The sequence below is a fragment of the Sceloporus undulatus genome, chromosome 6 (assembly GCF_019175285.1).
Source record: "Sceloporus undulatus isolate JIND9_A2432 ecotype Alabama chromosome 6, SceUnd_v1.1, whole genome shotgun sequence".
NCBI classification, from domain to species: domain Eukaryota; kingdom Metazoa; phylum Chordata; class Lepidosauria; order Squamata; family Phrynosomatidae; genus Sceloporus; species Sceloporus undulatus.
This window is the reverse complement of record NC_056527.1, coordinates 83005106-83022191: the sequence shown is the minus strand read 5'-3', so window position 1 is coordinate 83022191 and position 17086 is coordinate 83005106. Positions and strand designations below refer to the sequence as shown.

At 40.1% G+C, this 17086-nt stretch overlaps 1 protein-coding gene across 1 annotated transcript in view; it reads left to right on the top strand.

Annotated features, from left to right (window-relative positions):
- DBF4B (DBF4 zinc finger B) overlaps positions 1-17086 on the top strand; it is a 28702-nt gene that overhangs the window by 7410 nt on the left and 4206 nt on the right. Inside the window, exons 2-11 of the mRNA XM_042471790.1 lie at positions 1956-2121; positions 4791-4973; positions 6854-6904; positions 7889-7958; positions 9666-9718; positions 11630-11666; positions 12737-12782; positions 14554-14661; positions 15175-15295; positions 16191-16309. Of these exons, the coding sequence (XP_042327724.1) occupies positions 2014-2121; positions 4791-4973; positions 6854-6904; positions 7889-7958; positions 9666-9718; positions 11630-11666; positions 12737-12782; positions 14554-14661; positions 15175-15295; positions 16191-16309 (896 nt within the window). The 5' untranslated portion in view covers positions 1956-2013. The remainder of the gene's footprint in view (positions 1-1955; positions 2122-4790; positions 4974-6853; positions 6905-7888; positions 7959-9665; positions 9719-11629; positions 11667-12736; positions 12783-14553; positions 14662-15174; positions 15296-16190; positions 16310-17086) is intronic.

Genomic DNA, 17086 nt, shown 5'->3' with positions numbered 1-17086 from the left:
TTGGAGAAAAAACAACAGATGGGCCCAAAAGGCAATACCGACCCAATGTATGAAGTGGGTGAACAGATCAGACATCTAAAGCAGGAGCTGGTGGAAATAATCAGCCCCCTCAACGTTAAAGAAATGAAACATCAGGGAAATGGAGGAGCATAGCAAAAATGTCTGATTGGGCTGCTGAATTAGTATTCTAACATCAACCGTTGTTAAAAATATGGACACACTACCCGATAGACTTGCACACCTGTCTCAAGCAGCTCATGAATGAAAACAGAAAGGTGAACCTGAGGATCAGAGATGTCAAAGAATTGGCTCCTGAAACCAATATAAAAATTAAAATTAGACATACAGTATAATCTAAAATAGTCACCTTGCAGAAGAACAGCAGAATAAAATCTGAAATGGAAAACAATACTGCAAAGAATTGTAAAAGCCTTAAAAGTAAAAAAATCCTGGGAAGTTAAAGCGGTCTTATCAGGTATCCCGAAAGATCATAAACTAGATCGGGAAGTAACTTCTGTTTAACCTTTGCCCCTATGATGGTGTCATATACTGGCTAACTTCAGCCCAGCAGGTTTATCACAAAACGAAAGTTGTTCACAACATAATGATGTTGTCAGGATTGAAGCAATTTTGGTTACAGAATGCATTAAAAGCATATAGCAATTCAGACGTTTTAATGTGCTCCCCCCTGACTTGTCTTCAAACCAAAACATTCCGTTTCCAGATTACTCCTACTTTCCTCTCCATACAAAGTGTTCCCAACAAATTAATGGTTGACAGTTCAAAATATGGTTTTCCTCTCCTCCCATCTGCTTATTAGCCAGCTTCAAGAAGGTTCAATGATCTTTCCACTAAGTATCACCATTTATGTAGCAAATAATCCAGTATTATAAAGCATATACAAAATATATGACCAGCAAGCATGGCAGGACCATGATCCTGACTGATGGATTGCAAAAACCATGCTTTAAATGGAGGGATGGACAACTTATAGACTCCCAGTCATTGCTAGACTTCAACTATCTCCACCACAAACTAATATAGCATATGGTGAGAGATCATGGGAATTTGAGGCCACCAACAATTGTAGGGTCCACATTTTGTGTTATACACTGCTGTAGTTGATAATGTTCTGTTAGATTGTTATGTGTTGCTGGTTGGGATGTATCTAGAAACAATGTAGATACAGCTTGTCTATTTTGTTTTTATATGTTCCATAAATTATACACAAATAAAATACTGTTGTGGGAAAATACTTCCTGGCATGATTCACAGTGCCATTCAAAAAACATACAATGTTAGAAAGGGCAGTTGAAGTGATCATGGATTTGGAGCACCTTTTTTTGTACAGTGAAACTGAGACTGTAATAATGAAGGGAAGTAAGTTAGATTGGTCCCTACAGGGCTGCAGATTTAGGCAAGATAAGTGAGTCAAATTACACTATCATAACTCTCATAACCAAAGGTGCTATGACTTATCCTTAGAAAGTAACAGGACTGATTGTTTCAGAGCTTAGAAGTGTATGAAAAATAGATTTGAAGATTAACTGGGTTGATGTTGAGGTTGAAAAGTACAGTGGGCCCTTGATATCCATTGGGTTTTCGTTCCAGGACCCACTGTGGATTCCAAAATTCATGGATGTTCCAAGTCCCATTAAGTACATTGGATAGTAAAATGGTGTCCCTTATATAAAATGCCAAAATCAATGTTTGCATTTTGTAATTTATATATTTTAAAATATTTTCAACTTGTAGATGCTTGAATCCGTGGATAAAGCATCTATGGCTATGGAGAGCCAAATGTATAACAATTGTTTGTTTTGATAGGAATTAAGAATTTGATGTAACTATATTGCCAATAACAGAGAGGGAGAAAATCAATGATAAAACAAGTATTTGAGACAGAGCGTGCGTATGTGTGTTTTTTAAAAATGGCTCGCTTAACTTACATTTAGATTGGCTACCAGAATCCAGAGGACCCAGATCAAACTAAAAAGAAAACAAGAGAGAGTTATGAGCTCAGCTAGAAGCTTTCCCTTGGTTGGAAAATCTTTCTACTTGGACATACCCAGTGGAAAGAACTTGGATTTTTTGACAGAAAATGTGAAGCGACTTGGAGGGGTGAGTAGATGGGGTTGTTTCTCTTTTTGGTCTCTTATGAAAGGAAACTGCAGTTACAGTGCCACTAATTCCAAAATCTGAAATACTCCAAAATCCAAAATTCTCTTCATCAGTGGCTAAGATAGTGACACCTTTGTTTCGTGATAGTTCAGTGTACACAGATTTTTCTTCATTGACAAAATTATTAAAAAATATTTTGTATAAAGTTACCTTCCGTGTATGTGTATAAGGTGAATATAAAATATAAATGAATTTCACGTTTAGATTTGGGTCCTATCTCTAAGGTTGCATTATGTATATGCAAATACTCCAAAATCCAAAAAAATCTGAAACCCAAAACACTTCTGGTCCCAAACATTTCAGATATGAGAGTCTCAACTTGTATGTGAAGTGAGTTGCCATCAGTAGTAACTAAAGATACTAACTTATTCATGCCCAACAAATATTACGGGTAGATTGATGAGTTTTGCTTTCTGCCATATTCAGATTCCTTTTATCTTGAATTCTTTTCACAGAATGTATAAACAAATTAGGGGCTGTACAAACAGCCCTGAAGGGGCGGCCTCCAGTTGCCCCTTCTTTAGCCAGATCGGGGCCACGGCATCCTCATGCCACGGCCATGATCTGGCCTTTTGAGGGCACAAATAGGAGCTGCAAAAAGTGTCTCCTTTTGCGCCCTTGAAAGGGCACCATAACCATAGTGGTGCAGCTATATGCTGCTCCTTTGGCACTGTGTCATCTGGAGGTACACCATGATTCTGTGCAGCGTCTGGAGCAGCACGTGGTTTCAGGGGGCCCTGGGGGGGTGGAGTTGGGCATGCGTCATCAGGATGCTACACCCTGACTCTGCCCCCAGGCTGTCCTTTCAGGCTGGTCTGGACAAGGCCTTAGTAAATTTTAGAAATTCTTAGCAAAAATGAACTAAATGAAATTCTCAATAATTTACACTGGCCAAATTCAGTAAATACAATTATTCCAAGCACGGAGAAGTCAATGTATGACTGTCACATAACTGTTAAAGAGGAGGAGACTGTCAGAGAAGAAGAGGTATCAGACATAACTGAGCTTAGCAAATATAGCTCAATTCCCAGTGATTCAAATCTAGCCTCTTAACAGTTAAGCATTCAGAGTCCTGTCTGGATGCATCTGTCACTTTTTCTCTTTTCAATATTTATTTTTTAAAATCTTTCCATCATTTCTTTTGGGAAAAGTTGTATACTTTGGAAAGCTCTTATCAAAAAATTAACCAGATTCTAACCATCCATCAAGAATCCAAGCCCTTCCTCCAGTCCATCTGCCTTGGTCCAGGCCTCAGAGGTGGAAAAGATCTGCTGGACCTGATCCTATTCCCCACCACCACTCCCTTCTCCTTTTGTGTCGTGTCTTTTAGATTGTAAGCCTGAGGGCAGGGAACCGTCTGACTAAAAAATTGATGTACAGCGCTGTGTAAACTTACAGCGCTTTATAAATAAAGGTTAATAATAATAATAATAACAGATGAAATTCTCACTCCTAACAAAAACGAGGTGCAGTGTTTTCAGGGTGATTGTGTTTTTTATACTGATTTGTATCCAACAATGTTTTCTTTATAAATTAAACACTGACAACATGCCACAAAGTAGGTTAGATAGATAGCTATAAAAACACTAGTGTATTGTTGACTGAGTCAAGAGATATGCATAAAAGCCTTTCTACATTTTCATAATACATCCCACCCTGTCACAACTTAAGGTACAGGGAGAGCTGGAGGTATAGATTTTCTTTGAGTTCTGTATTCTTTTACTCATGCCAGCATGGTTTTATATGTGGAAGGGAGATAATTCTACAAGATTGTCAACTGTCCCAAATAACTGGGGAGGGGGGATCTGATTAAAGCTTTGGTTCTCTGTTTGTACTTACTGCAGCTGCCATCCCTACTGGTGAAAGAACCCACTTAGTATGAAGTGAATGGCATGATGTGTGATGTGCTGCTACTCTTGAACAGGCTGAAACAATTCAATTCACTTTTATTCCTTTCACCCTCAACTATTTAGATAGCTTGCTGGCACAGCTGTACTTTATCTCTTTCTGGAAGAAATGCCAACCACTTGGACATCTGTATCTAGCGATACAGAGCAATATGTTCTCTATATGTTTAACAAAACTTAGCTTTGCAGAGCTTGGAAAAGCTACTGTTTTGGACTGCAGCTCTCAGAATCTCTACATGCTCAGCTGTCTGGGGGCATAAAGAAGCTGTAGTTCAAAACACTAACATTTACCAATTAAACTAATTTGTACTTATCAGACTAATGCACAAACTAAGACATGGTTGTACCATGATATTTGATACTCACCATAATTTTGCAATATAGTTATTCTGTATACATGTGTACAAAGGTGTTTATATATCAGGAAGGTATGCACAGTATTGATATATTTGTAGAAATAAGACATTATATTAGCAGAAATAGCTGAAAAATGTTTATATTAAGATAAAAAATATGCACAAAAAAAGCACAGACGTATTTTAGAAATAATTGCAGACCAATCCAGATATGAGACAAAATTAAGACTTGTAACATCAGAAGCCGAGAGAGCATGATAGATCCATTTGTCCTTATCCCTGTTCCCACAAAATATCAATTAAAAAAATCTATTTACTGTTTTGCTTTCTTTGTTTCTCATTCTAGGTTATAGAAAGTTTTCTGAGTAAAGAAGTGACCTATGTTGTTTCCAATAGCCAAGAGGCCAGACAGGACAAATGGGCAGGAAAGCACACTCGTAATGTGTTGAGGGATACCCACACTGGAGCTCTACCTTCTGCAGGACCCCAAAGGGATCACAGAAGTCCCTTGCCCAAACCAGTAGACATGGTAAGTATCACAAGCCTTGGATACTTGGATACTGAATAAGCATTCATCCTCTTCTTTAACAAGGGATTTTCAATGGAGGACTGTGATTATGATAATTGCAGCCAAGGATTAAACTCTCACTCTCTTTCTGCAGTTTTTAAGGCTGTTCAGACTCCCTCTTTTTATGACATAATAAAAGAACAAACTACATGTATAATCTTTCCCTTTAGATACTCCTATCTCCACCCCAGTGTCACCTGGTAGCTTCCTGTAGCTTCCTGCTGTCTCTGTAAAGAATCTGCCCAATGCAACTTAATTACCCAGGCCATCCTTCCCTAAATATGTCCTCTTCAGATTCATTGGGCTAAAATTCTCCCCAGTCAGCACAGCATGGTCTGGGAGAATAAATCAGGGAGCACAACCTCAAATACCCTAATAAGTGGTGAGATTTAGTCTGCTAGAGGAGTATTTTCTGGGCTGGCTAGAAATAATGGTAGTAGCTACTAAATTGGTGGTGGTGTAAATATTCTCACTGAAAATCACCATTTTGATGGGACAAGGTTCCATTTCACACAAAGTCACTTACTTTTCTAGTCCTTAATATTGCTTAGTAAGTACAGTATAGGAAAGTTGGATCAGGGCTCCAGTTGCTATAACAGAGACTTGTGCTCCATCCTTCATCATAGCCCCTGCTCTCTGTGTGTCTGGATTCATAGTTCCTCCTTTATCATTTCTGATTTTAAATCAAACCTGAATACAAAGGCACCTCTTAAATTGATCTAAGAACACTCACGTGTCACCCTTATGCTGATGTCCTCAATGATCATGTCTATCCTTATATCAGATGTGATGCTGTGGATGTTGTATATTTTTTAAAAATAAAATATATTAATTTTATTCAGTAGTTAATTAAATTCATAAACACAGACAAACACATATGGAAATGATCTCTCTCTCTCTCTCTCTCTCTCTCTCTAAGCCAAAGAGCACCTATTTAGACATCTAACTACACAACCTTTGTTGTACATTATTAACTGGAAAACAATTATATCTGCTGGTTGGTCATCTTCCTTCTCTGTGCCCAGGTTTTGTTAGGGTCCCTTTTATTTTGGCATCCTTTCTGCTGCTGATCATGCCTCAGTCTTCTCTCTAGGGCAGTGGTTCTCAACCTTCCTAATGCTGCAACCCTTTAATACAGTTCCTCATGTTTTGGTGACCCCCAACCATAGAGGACCAGTGTCTCAGTTCCTAAGACCATCAGAAATATCAGTTTTCCGATGTTCTTAGGCGACTCCCTGTGAAAGAGTTGTTCGACCCCCAGGTTGAAAACCACTGCTCTAGGGCAAAGATGGGGAATCTCTGGGCCTCCAGATGTTTGGGTTACAGCTTTATCAGACCCACCCAGGGTAAAGGACTGCTGGAGTTGTAACCCCATGAGAGGGCAGGGGTTCCCTAGTTCCACTGTAGCATAATATAGCTGACGTGTTGAGTTTCTAAGCAACACAAGAAAAACCCAGCCCAAGAAGAATTCCACAGAGAAGCTACCAAACCATCCAGCCAAGGGATGTCCTCTTCTCCTGGACTAACAAGAACAATAGAGGCTGCAAAAAAAAAAAAAAAATGAACTCTGTACCAACAAATCTCCAGTAGTGCACTTAGAAGTTGATTAAAATTTGGCATAAATGTCCTGGACTTGGTTTCATTCACTTCTACACAAATTGGGAATGAAGGGGACTTGCTCAATAAGGTGGCAGGAAGTCAATGAAAGAATTTCTACATAAGGACTGTTGCCTATGGAGTGATGATGAAGGGGAAAGTCCTGGGCCTACTGCCAAGGCCATTAAAACCTGGTTCTCTAGGATCTGTGCTCTCCTGATCTCATCCCACTCATCTTTTTGCAGGCCCTGATCAGTCGTGGGAAAAAGCTATTGCATAAAGCTATTGGCAGTCAGGTGAGCAAACACACCAGTCAGCTTGTCCATTCTTTTGGAGTGTGTATGTGTAATTGAGCATGTGTGTGTGAAAATAATAAAGTTGAAATGTGCACATCAAGATCAGTTAGTCCTAGAAAGTTCAGTCTCCAGTCTGATGCAGTCCAGAGAGCAAGTACTGTACACTAAAGATAACCCACCAAACTGTAAAAGCTCCAAATGATTCCTGCAAGAACAAGTCAGGAAGTATATAATTCAAGGGAGATGGGATACTTTGGATTGTATCCAGTCTGACTGGTGGATATGTATACCAACTAAACTATCAATCAGAAAAAAGTGGGGAGTTAGGCAGGAGACTTTGTGGGATAGCAGAATAGAACAGACAAAATGCAATTTTTTAATGAATTCTATCTCAAAGCTAGTTGGTTATCTTGGCCCCACAATTGTTTCAAGAAAAGTAGTCTTCTCCCATGAGCTGTTCAACAGCTGCAATGAGTAGGGTCAGGTCCAGGCTATTTGGCCTGTATGAACTGGCCCAGACTTTGCAATCCTTAGGAGAGGCCCTTCTCTCCTTCCTACCACCATCACAAGCATGGTTGGTGACAACACGAGAGAGGGACTTTTCTGTGGCTGCCTCTAGACTGTGGAACTCCCTGCTCAGGGAGGCCCTTTGTTATCCTTCTGCTGGCAAGCTAAGACCTGCCTGTTTAGACAGGCATTTAAAACAGGAGGTTTTTAAAGCATAGAATGGGGTGTTGTTGTATTATTTTAAAGTATTTTTAACACGGTTATCTTTTTTATTGTATTTTATTCTTTTAACATGTAACTTGTTTTAATGTAATAATTTGAATCTGTTTTAATGTACTATTTTTGTTTTTAATTGTACTGGTTTTTTAATGTTGTAAGCTGTCCTGAGACACAATTTTGGGGAAAGGGCAGGATATAAGTAAATATGATGATAATGATGATGATTTTTCTCTCTCCCCACCACCTTGTTTTTTTCAGGATAACATCCCTGGGAACAGCATCCTTGTCAGTGCACGTCTGTGGGGAGTACAGATTATACATACAGATGGTATCCTTTTTTATGCTGTTACTCTGCCCTAAATAAACTGTCTTGAAAGGTGGCATATGAATTCTTCATTAACATAAATAATTTAAATTGGTCTCCTTTCCACATGATTTAAATTGCCTTAATTTCAGTCTTGCATTCTGCACTTACATGGGCAACCTCTTTTTTGTCAAAACAGCGTAGTACTTCAGTCCTGCTGGAAGGTGGCAGACCAGAGCAATAGATGAAGGGTTTTTATGAGTATGGGTAGTTGCCAACAGAGGTTTACCCTCCATATCTTTCTGCATGAGCCTTGGTTAGTGCTGCAAACTTCCTTGTTGGTTCTAATCCACTTCCTCACCTTCCTCACAGTAGCTTGGTATATAGACATTACTAGGTAGTAATGCTCATCTGACATGGAACAGCTCACTGAAATTTCGATATCAAATCAGGGCTCCTGTTAAATCCACAGCTATGTGGGTTTTCATTTGGCCTCCTTAGATGTACATGGAGCAAAGATATATTTTACAAACATACACTTCCTTGCCAGATGGGCTACAGTCCCATGTATATAAGATATTTCTGTGGTTGTGTGCAGGAAGCTATACAGTACTTTAGCACAGGTTTTTTTAAAACCAAAGAGTCCATAGTATTGACATCCTTTGACACAATCATATTCAGCAACATTCTCTTTATAGAGTTTTTTAAAACCTTCTTCTTGAACTGCTACCCCTTCAGTGGTGCAGATAGCAATCCCTGTGACAGATGGAAGCATTGAAAACTGCTGCATAAAAGAAAGCTTCAGAAGACAAACCCATGCTCCTGTAATGTTCACATGAATAAACACTGCTGATATTAAGGAGCATACTTCACTTAAAAGTAGGGAGCCCATGCTCCTTCACGTCTCTTTCTAAGGCGGTCAGTTTAGGAGCTTGATGTTTTTGTTGTGAATTGTCCTCAGGTCAACCCAATCTCATGGCAACCTATGGATGAGACATCTCCAAGATTCTCTATCCTCCCCTTGTCTGCTTAGGTCCTGTGGCTCCCCTGATTGAGTCTAGCCATTTGATGTGTCTCTCTTTCTACCTTTCCCAACATTATTGTCTTTTCCAGTGAGTTATGCCTTCTCTTGATATGGCCAGAGTACAACAGCCTCAATTTGATCATTTTGGCCTCCAAGTACTATTTAGACTTGATCTGTTCTAGGACCCATTGTTTGTCTTTTTGGTCATCTATGGTTTCCTCAGCAGTCTTCTCCAGCACCACATCTCAAATGAGTTTATTTTCTTTCTATCACATATCCTCCTACTTTATTGTCCAGCTCTCACATCTGTATATGGTGATGGGGGAACATGATGGCTTGGACAATTCTTACATCAGTGCTCAGTTATATATCTTTACTCTTTAGGATCTTGTCCTGAGCCTTGCTTGTTTCTCTCTGTATGTAAAGTTGCAGAAATCAGGAAGTAAATTGTTAGCTTTTCATGGTATTAAAATGGTTGTCTGCAAATATTAGCAGATTGAACTCCAGCTATATAGGTTCCTTGAAAAGCTGGTAACCTAATGAGTACCCAAAGTAAGCTTGAAAGCTGTGAACCTGCTCTCTTCTCCTTTCTTTTCATGCCCCATATGCACAAGTTAGGTAGGGATGTGCTTCTCTTGTTCCACCCATCTACCGCTTTCTAGAACATAGAATGTAATATTGATTCCTTAATGGTTCTTCTTCCTCAGAAATGCTGACTTACATACAACGGTTATCCAGGAAGCATCTTTCCAAGGCAAAGGTTGGTACTGCTAGGTCGAGTTTTTTTTCCTAGTAGGACTTTTATGATGGGGGTAAAGCTCATAAAACATGTTTGGAAAATGCCATACTCAGGATGTCCTATGTAAGATATCCTTCCTTTAAATAAAAGAGACATAGGTGGTGTACAGATGGGCACTTGGTGCTGACCTGCGGCCAGAGCCACGGTGCAGAGTCCACACACTGGACGCCGTGACTCCGCCCCATCGCATAATGATGCCACGCGCCCTTCTAGACAGGCGCATGGCATCATTATGCGATGGGGCGGAGTCATGGCATGACCCTGGCGCTGCATCTAGATGATGCAGCACTGAAAGGGCATCACAAAGTCATGCTGCCATGGCTATGACACCCTCTAGAGAGCACAAAAAGGAGCCACTTTTTGCGATCCAGCCGCGGTTGCTGCGGCACTGATCCAGCCACTAAAGGGGCAGCTGGATGCCGCCCATCTGTACAGCCTCAAAATGTGTAGCAATCTCTCTAACTGTGGCAAATTAGCACAATTTGGTTGGTAGAGTGAATCCCTATATGAATAAATGATCTCTGATTGCTTCCCACAAATGGATCTACTAATGCTCATCTCAGATATCTTTTGTTGTTGTTGTTCTACTTCCAGACAGGGAGCTTAACTAAAAGACTCTTGACAATTTCTTCCAGCTGCACAATATTACATTATCTACTGTTAGCTGGCAAGAAAATTCTCTGATGAACAATGTGTAACTAGGAGGTTTCTGACAAAGAGGTTACATTTTGATTTGGGGAGGATAGGGTCTCACCTCTGCCATGGCTCATAGCTTGTAGGCTAGAACACAGGCATATTTCCCCCTCTACAATGTGCACAAATCCATCCTCAGACTGATGGCACCAGGATGGAGCAACAACTTGTGTAGGTGGCTGTCCGCTCCAGCCTCATCTTCCATTAACATGACTTTTGGCAGGCATGTCTGGGATCAAATCACCCCCATTTGTGGCTATCTCAGCATCACTCTTATTATAGTCCCAATAGAAGTGTCCAGTGCTGTTCCTCACTTTATTTAACAACTTCCTGACCATGCTAGCTGGAGGATTCTGGGAGCTGTAGTCTAAGAAAAGTCATTTTTGCTAAGCTCTACCTGATATTACGGGATAAGTTTCAGTTTTTGTGACTTGACAACATTACTAGGGTGTTTACATTTATGTGTCTTATCTAATCTTATTTGTCAACATCTGTGTTTCAACATTTTAACATTTTATTAGAAGCCATGAATAATGAGGAAAAGGTGAGATATAAACAAATGAATAAAAATTAGTAGAGGTGGTGGTGGTTGTAATAACATAGATTATACAGTATAGAGCTGTTTCAATCTGGGTTCAGACTGGCATATTCTGTAACCTGATTGGTGTATTGGTATATTGCTTGCTCCGATAGATCACCTTTACTGAGAGAGGTACAAATTAGATAGTTGAAGATCATCTTTGATTTTTGGTTCCTACTGGAAACTTCCTTATTTCAACAACCTTTCCAAGGCCTCATCTGCATTGCAGAAATAATGCAGTTTGACACCACTTTAACTGCCATGGTTCCACCATATGGATTCCTGGAATTTGTACTTTGTTGTGGTCCCAGAGGTCTCTAACAGAGAAGATGAAATATAGAACAAAACTACAAATCGTAGAATTCTATATCATTCAGCCATGACAGAAAGTGATGTCAAACTACAGTGTAGATAAGGCCCAAGAAAGAAAACTGTTTTGATCCCATGCCATTTTTAATTGTACTGTATTTTATTACTTATTGTTTATTAACAATATATAAATGCTGTTAAATAAATACTGAAAGATTTTCTACCTTTTTAATGCTTGGTTGAAGAGTCACTATCTTGCCTTCTCTCACTGTATATTTTCATTGATCTAGATGAAGTTGTGTGCTTCTGGATACCAGCCTCGAAAAGGTGAGTATGGTGTTTTAACTGAGCTTGTGCTGCCTGCCACCTGTTTGTCATTGTTGCCTTCCATTTCATTACTTCATTTCCAGCTTCATGTTGTGCCTAACTGACATATGCTTATGTTCATTGTGTACCATGGGCTCTAATGAAAGAGAGAGAGAGAGACCAGTGGTTTGTGCCTCACACATATATATATATATATGTGTGTATAATATACATGTGTGTGTGTGTGTGTGTGTGTATATATATATATATATATATATAATGCATAACTTCATGGAAAGTGAAGAAGAATTCAGCTGTATGCCTGGACACTTGAAACAGCTTGCATGTGTTTGGGGGGAAAGTTTGGCTGCAGACAACAAAGTGAAAGAGAAGTGGCCAATTTGCCTGTCCCCTTTGCTTTGCTTTACTGTAAAGAGTTAGCATGTTTCCATACTCTCCTAGTAACAGTGAAGTTTAGGAACTTTGCATGGTACTATGTTATTTTGTCCATAAGAAATTTCAGCATGGGCCTTGCATAGCTAAGCGTGAGAGGTTTTTTTCCCTTCCACAAGCCCTTCACCTCTTCCAGGAGAATCTAATTGTTTCTTGGTATTTGAAACTGCTGATAGAGTGTGTGTGCGCACGCAGCCAACAAGGTCCAAGCCCCGTCTCCTGTTCCTTGGAGATGTGCTGTTACGGCTGTCAGCCCTGGACTGTTTCCCATTTGCTAACAATGCAGCCTTGGCACAGTGCTGGCATTGAGCCCGTCTATGAGGCGGGCTGTTGTTTTAATATAATAATCGCCTTGTTGCACAGTGTTTAAGTAACAGTCACCTGCAACAGCTTGCTCAGCTATTTTTTTCCTGAGCTGGCTGCTTAATAGCAATTCTCTCCCCCTACCCCATCTGTCATGCCATGGTGTTTAACTTATGAAGAGAGGTGCTGTAGAGGTCCAGTCTGCCTGGCTTCCTTTGATCTTTCTGCTTATCCCAAATCAGGGATGGTGGTTGCCGTGTCCTCTGATGCTTAAATAATGATAGCTGCTGAAAATGGTTTTGTTTTGTTTTTAAATCTCCACTTTTCCTTTCTAGTAGCCAGGTTGACACCACACTTCCTAAAAATTGAAGATAAAAGCAGGTAAGGACCATGATGTGCCATCACTTACTTCTTAACTTGTAAAAGAAAAATAGAGTCCAGGGGTGCAGGGCACCTAAAAGCCCTAGCTAGCCCTAGGGCAGAGTGCAGCCCATGGGTTGTATAGCACCTCCCAGGTAATATGTACATAAAGAGGAGTGTTCCTTTGTAGGTTGCTTAATTGGTGATTTCACTCTTAGAATCTTTCTCATTCCTACTTCAATCCTACTTCATTTCTTCTTCTCTTTCTCTTTCTCCCTTAAATTTCTTCCCTAGTCTTCCAGCAATTTCTCCCTCCTCTAGTCCTCTTCTTTCCATTCTTCACATTTTTTCTACCATCCTCACTACATGCCTATAATTCTGCAACGTCCCTATAACACTCTAACCTGTTCATCTTAACTAAAAAAAAGTTTGACTTTTAAATCCCTTTTATTTCTACAAAATGTAGCATTTTTGTCATGTTTTTGGTCTCTCTAGGAAAGCGGTAGGCAAAGTAAGGCCTGTGGGCCTCATGCCCCCAGGAGGTCAATAAAATTTAAAAATTGGGCTCTCCAAGGTTCAAGACAAAATTTTATGACTTTTTTAAAGCCCCAAATGCTCTTTAGGAGATGTGTGGAGCTTTTCTACCATGTTTCAGGGGCTCCTGAGCCAATTTAGGCCCAGGAGGGGCTTTTGATGACACTGGAAATGACTTCTGATCACTTTCTATTGTTAAAAAATGTATTTCTTGGAACTAAAATGGTTCAGAAAGGCCTCAGAATGTGAGGTTTTAGAAAATTTTTAGGGTTTTGGGAGGCATTTTGGGGGGAAGCAGGTGTGGTGGGGATGAGGCCCTCTAAGGTTTCTGGGAGGGCCCATGGCTTTCCTTAAGGCCAGGAATAGCCTTTTTTAAAAACAAGGAAGTGTACAGCCTAAAATGCCCCCAAGGGGTTAAAATCATGGTGAAAAGCATTGTAGAAGATGTTTGGGTGCATTTTAGGACAAAAAAAGGTGGGGCTTTTTGCAGAAAAGTATATCCATCCAAGATCTCCTGCAGCCCCCAGCCTTCCACATTGCCCTCCACATTGATGCTGAAACTGTGTAAGTACCTCATGGATCTCAAATGCTGTAGTCTAAAAGGCTTGAAGAAAGAATAAGCTGACAACAAAATGACATAGATGTAGATGCTTGGTGAGGCTCACTATGGAGAGGATTCCACAATGGGAGCGCTGCTATTGAGAGAGGTTACCTGTCCTTGGTACCATCCAACTATACCTAGATGACATGCTTTTCATACTTTGAGCAAGTAATATGTGAGGCACTCTGCTCAAGTTCAGAAATTTATTTCTTAAAAGTCTGAAGCCAGAATTTAAATTTGGCTTCTGGATCCAGGCTTATAAGAAGAGGAACAAGTCAGGAATCCCAGTTCAGAGGTAACATTAAGACTTTCAATTCTGGTAAGGTCCTGGTTAGTTTAACCCAGGACTAAGAGATCTATGGCCTTCAAGTATTGACAGACTCCTGCTCCTGACTCCACACTATCAGTTGGCATTGATGAGAATTGAAGGCCAGTAGTGTTGGGTGGGCTTCAGGTACCTCCAACAGCTTTTGCAGAGACTGTCCCAAGTGGAGCAACACTCAAAGGCATCATTCATCAGCATGCTTGTTCACAAATGACAGTCCACGATTCTGAAGAATTATGGCATAGTGCTTTGTGTGAAAGTGGTTCCTTACTTCCCAATGTCTGCTCCCATCCCTCTCAAGACTGAGATAGATGTTTCTTTCATCTTTCTAGACGTCTTCGTCCATTTTTTAAACACTTCAAGAATTTTCCTCAATTGTATTTCTCGACTCAGAAAAGGCAGAGCCCTTTTGAACCCCCACATACATCCTCCATCTCAAAGTAAGTGTGTGCTTGTAAAGAGGGTAAGATAGCTAGCTGATATTAGGCAGGATAACATTTGTGGTTAGGAAAGCTCTTCCAATAAACATATAAGACTAAAAGTGTGTGTGGTGTAATGTGTGTGGTGTGGTGAAGAAACCAGGTAGACTACTGGAATTCTGTCAAGGATTTTTCCAGCAGACTTACAGGAAAAAGCCACAAAAATATTGACACGTGGGCCATTCTTTCTTCAGGTTCAGAAACCAACAGCCAGAACTTTGAAAGGTTGAGGTGGGGAGTTAGACTGCAGGATTCTTGCTAGCTTAGTTCTTTGGAAACTAGTCCAAAACAATAATTTTTCCAAGTTCTCCCAAAAGCAAGCCTAGGTGGGATTTCCAAGTGATGTGGGCAGAGAATAAAAGATTCAAACTATGTCATTGTACAGTATTTCGAATTGGGAGAAAACAAAGTAGAAGATTTGTGAGAGAAGTAATGGAAAGTTCTGAATGTATTTCTGCTGATTCCATTCTGCAGGAAACACAAAAGCCAAGATTCTGCCAACGAAGCAAGCCCCCTCTCTGATGGCTGTTTCGTGCCCCAGCTACAGAAAGGCTACTGTGAGTGTTGTGAAAGACCCTTCACAGAATTGCGAATGGTAAGCAAGTCCTTCACGTCAGCCCTGGATGAATAATCATTTAAATGTCTAGGGTTTCGTTGAGAGAATGGGCAGTTGGAATTTGTGACAGTTTTGGCTCAGTCTTGGACTGTACACAATACACAAAGCTTCATGGGCTGTGCTAAACTGGACCTTGGAGGAGATAACCATAGTACCACCAAAGCTGGATAGTTGAAATCTGGTACAGCTATATTTCTAGTTCAGAGCTACCAGCAGCACTAAAAAAATAAAGCATTTTTGAAGCAGTGCCTTTTAAATAAGCTGATCTGCTCAGGTAGATGAAATCTGTGATACTCTGTACTTTCTTCTGTAATATACTGGCTCCTATAAAATGCCAGTATATTCCCAGCTCTGAGTAGGACTATTTGTTGGATTCTTCATGCAAATAGCACTGAGGTATAACTGTATTCAGTGCTGCAGAGACTGGAGGGGAGTCCCATGGCTGTGTTTGCCCTCCTTTAGAGACAGCAGAATCCAGCAGCTTCCACTGGAGTTCTGTGGCTTTCTGAACAGGCAGAACATGTTGTTGAACCTCATGGTTATGTAATGAGACTTGGAAAAGAGGCTGCTTTTTTGAATATCTACATAAGCAAACTTATTTAAATAGCTTTCTTAGTATAATTGAATAGCTTACTTAGGCAAATCTGGTTCATGTTCTACTTCCTTAGCATAGCAAGCTGACTTTATTGGGTAATACTGAGATCATGCCAGTCTTCCTGATTTATGAGCTGGAGAACTTGCAACTCTGTGGGAGTTTGGCAAGTTGAAAGACAGTAAAAGATGTTTACTGGACTGGCATCTTTTGACATCTTTCCCATCTTCAAACTTCTCTCATTATCTGATATCCTCTGATGTAGCTGTCTTGTTCTCACAGCATCTTCACAGCCCTCAACATATGGAATTTGTGTCTGATCCTTCACACTACACTCACCTGGATAGCATCATTTCCCAACTAACAAATGATTTTGTCTGCTCATTCACTCCACTTTTGAGGTAAAAATTTAAAATTTAATGCTATGGGCTTCAGAGGGGGATAGATGGAGTAAAAGTATTCAATTCTGTCCAAGATAGGAGGTGTGAGGAACCTTTACACTGTTGGATATAGACTGATTAGTCTTGCATTCCAAGTCACTTCCTTTTGTAATTATGGACCAAAAACATATTGGAAAGGCAAAAATATGGCAAAAATGCCCTCGGCCTTTTTTGCAGGAAGGTTCAGCCCTCCAAGATCTGTGAGGGCAGTGTAGCTTATCAACCTCTAAAAGTTGGCCCTCTCTGTCTTATATTGTGGTGCTGTTAGCCTAGATTGGGAGCAGCCAGAAGGTAGAATGGAACTGATCGGTAAATTTGAGTGGTGCAGAAAAAAAGCACCAATATTTTAACAATAGCAACAACAACAAAATCTTATCTCTTCCTAAACTGCTAAAATGAAGAAAAACTTTGAGGAAAAACATCAATAACACCATCACATCAGTGTGAAAAAATGAGTATTTGTATGTATGTACAGTGGGCCCTTGCTATCTGCTGGGATTTGGTTCCAGGTTCCTCCATGAATACCAAAATCTGTGGATGTTCAAGTCCCATTAAATACAATGGTGTAGTAAAGTGGTGTCCCTTATATAAAATGGTAAAAATAAGGTTTGCTTTTTGTATTTTATATATTTTTAAAACATTTTCAAGCCATGGATGGTTGAATCTGTGGATATGGAGGGCCAACTGTATATATGTAGATGTGTGTATTTTGTCTTGTACCAAGGATTGGATGTAGTA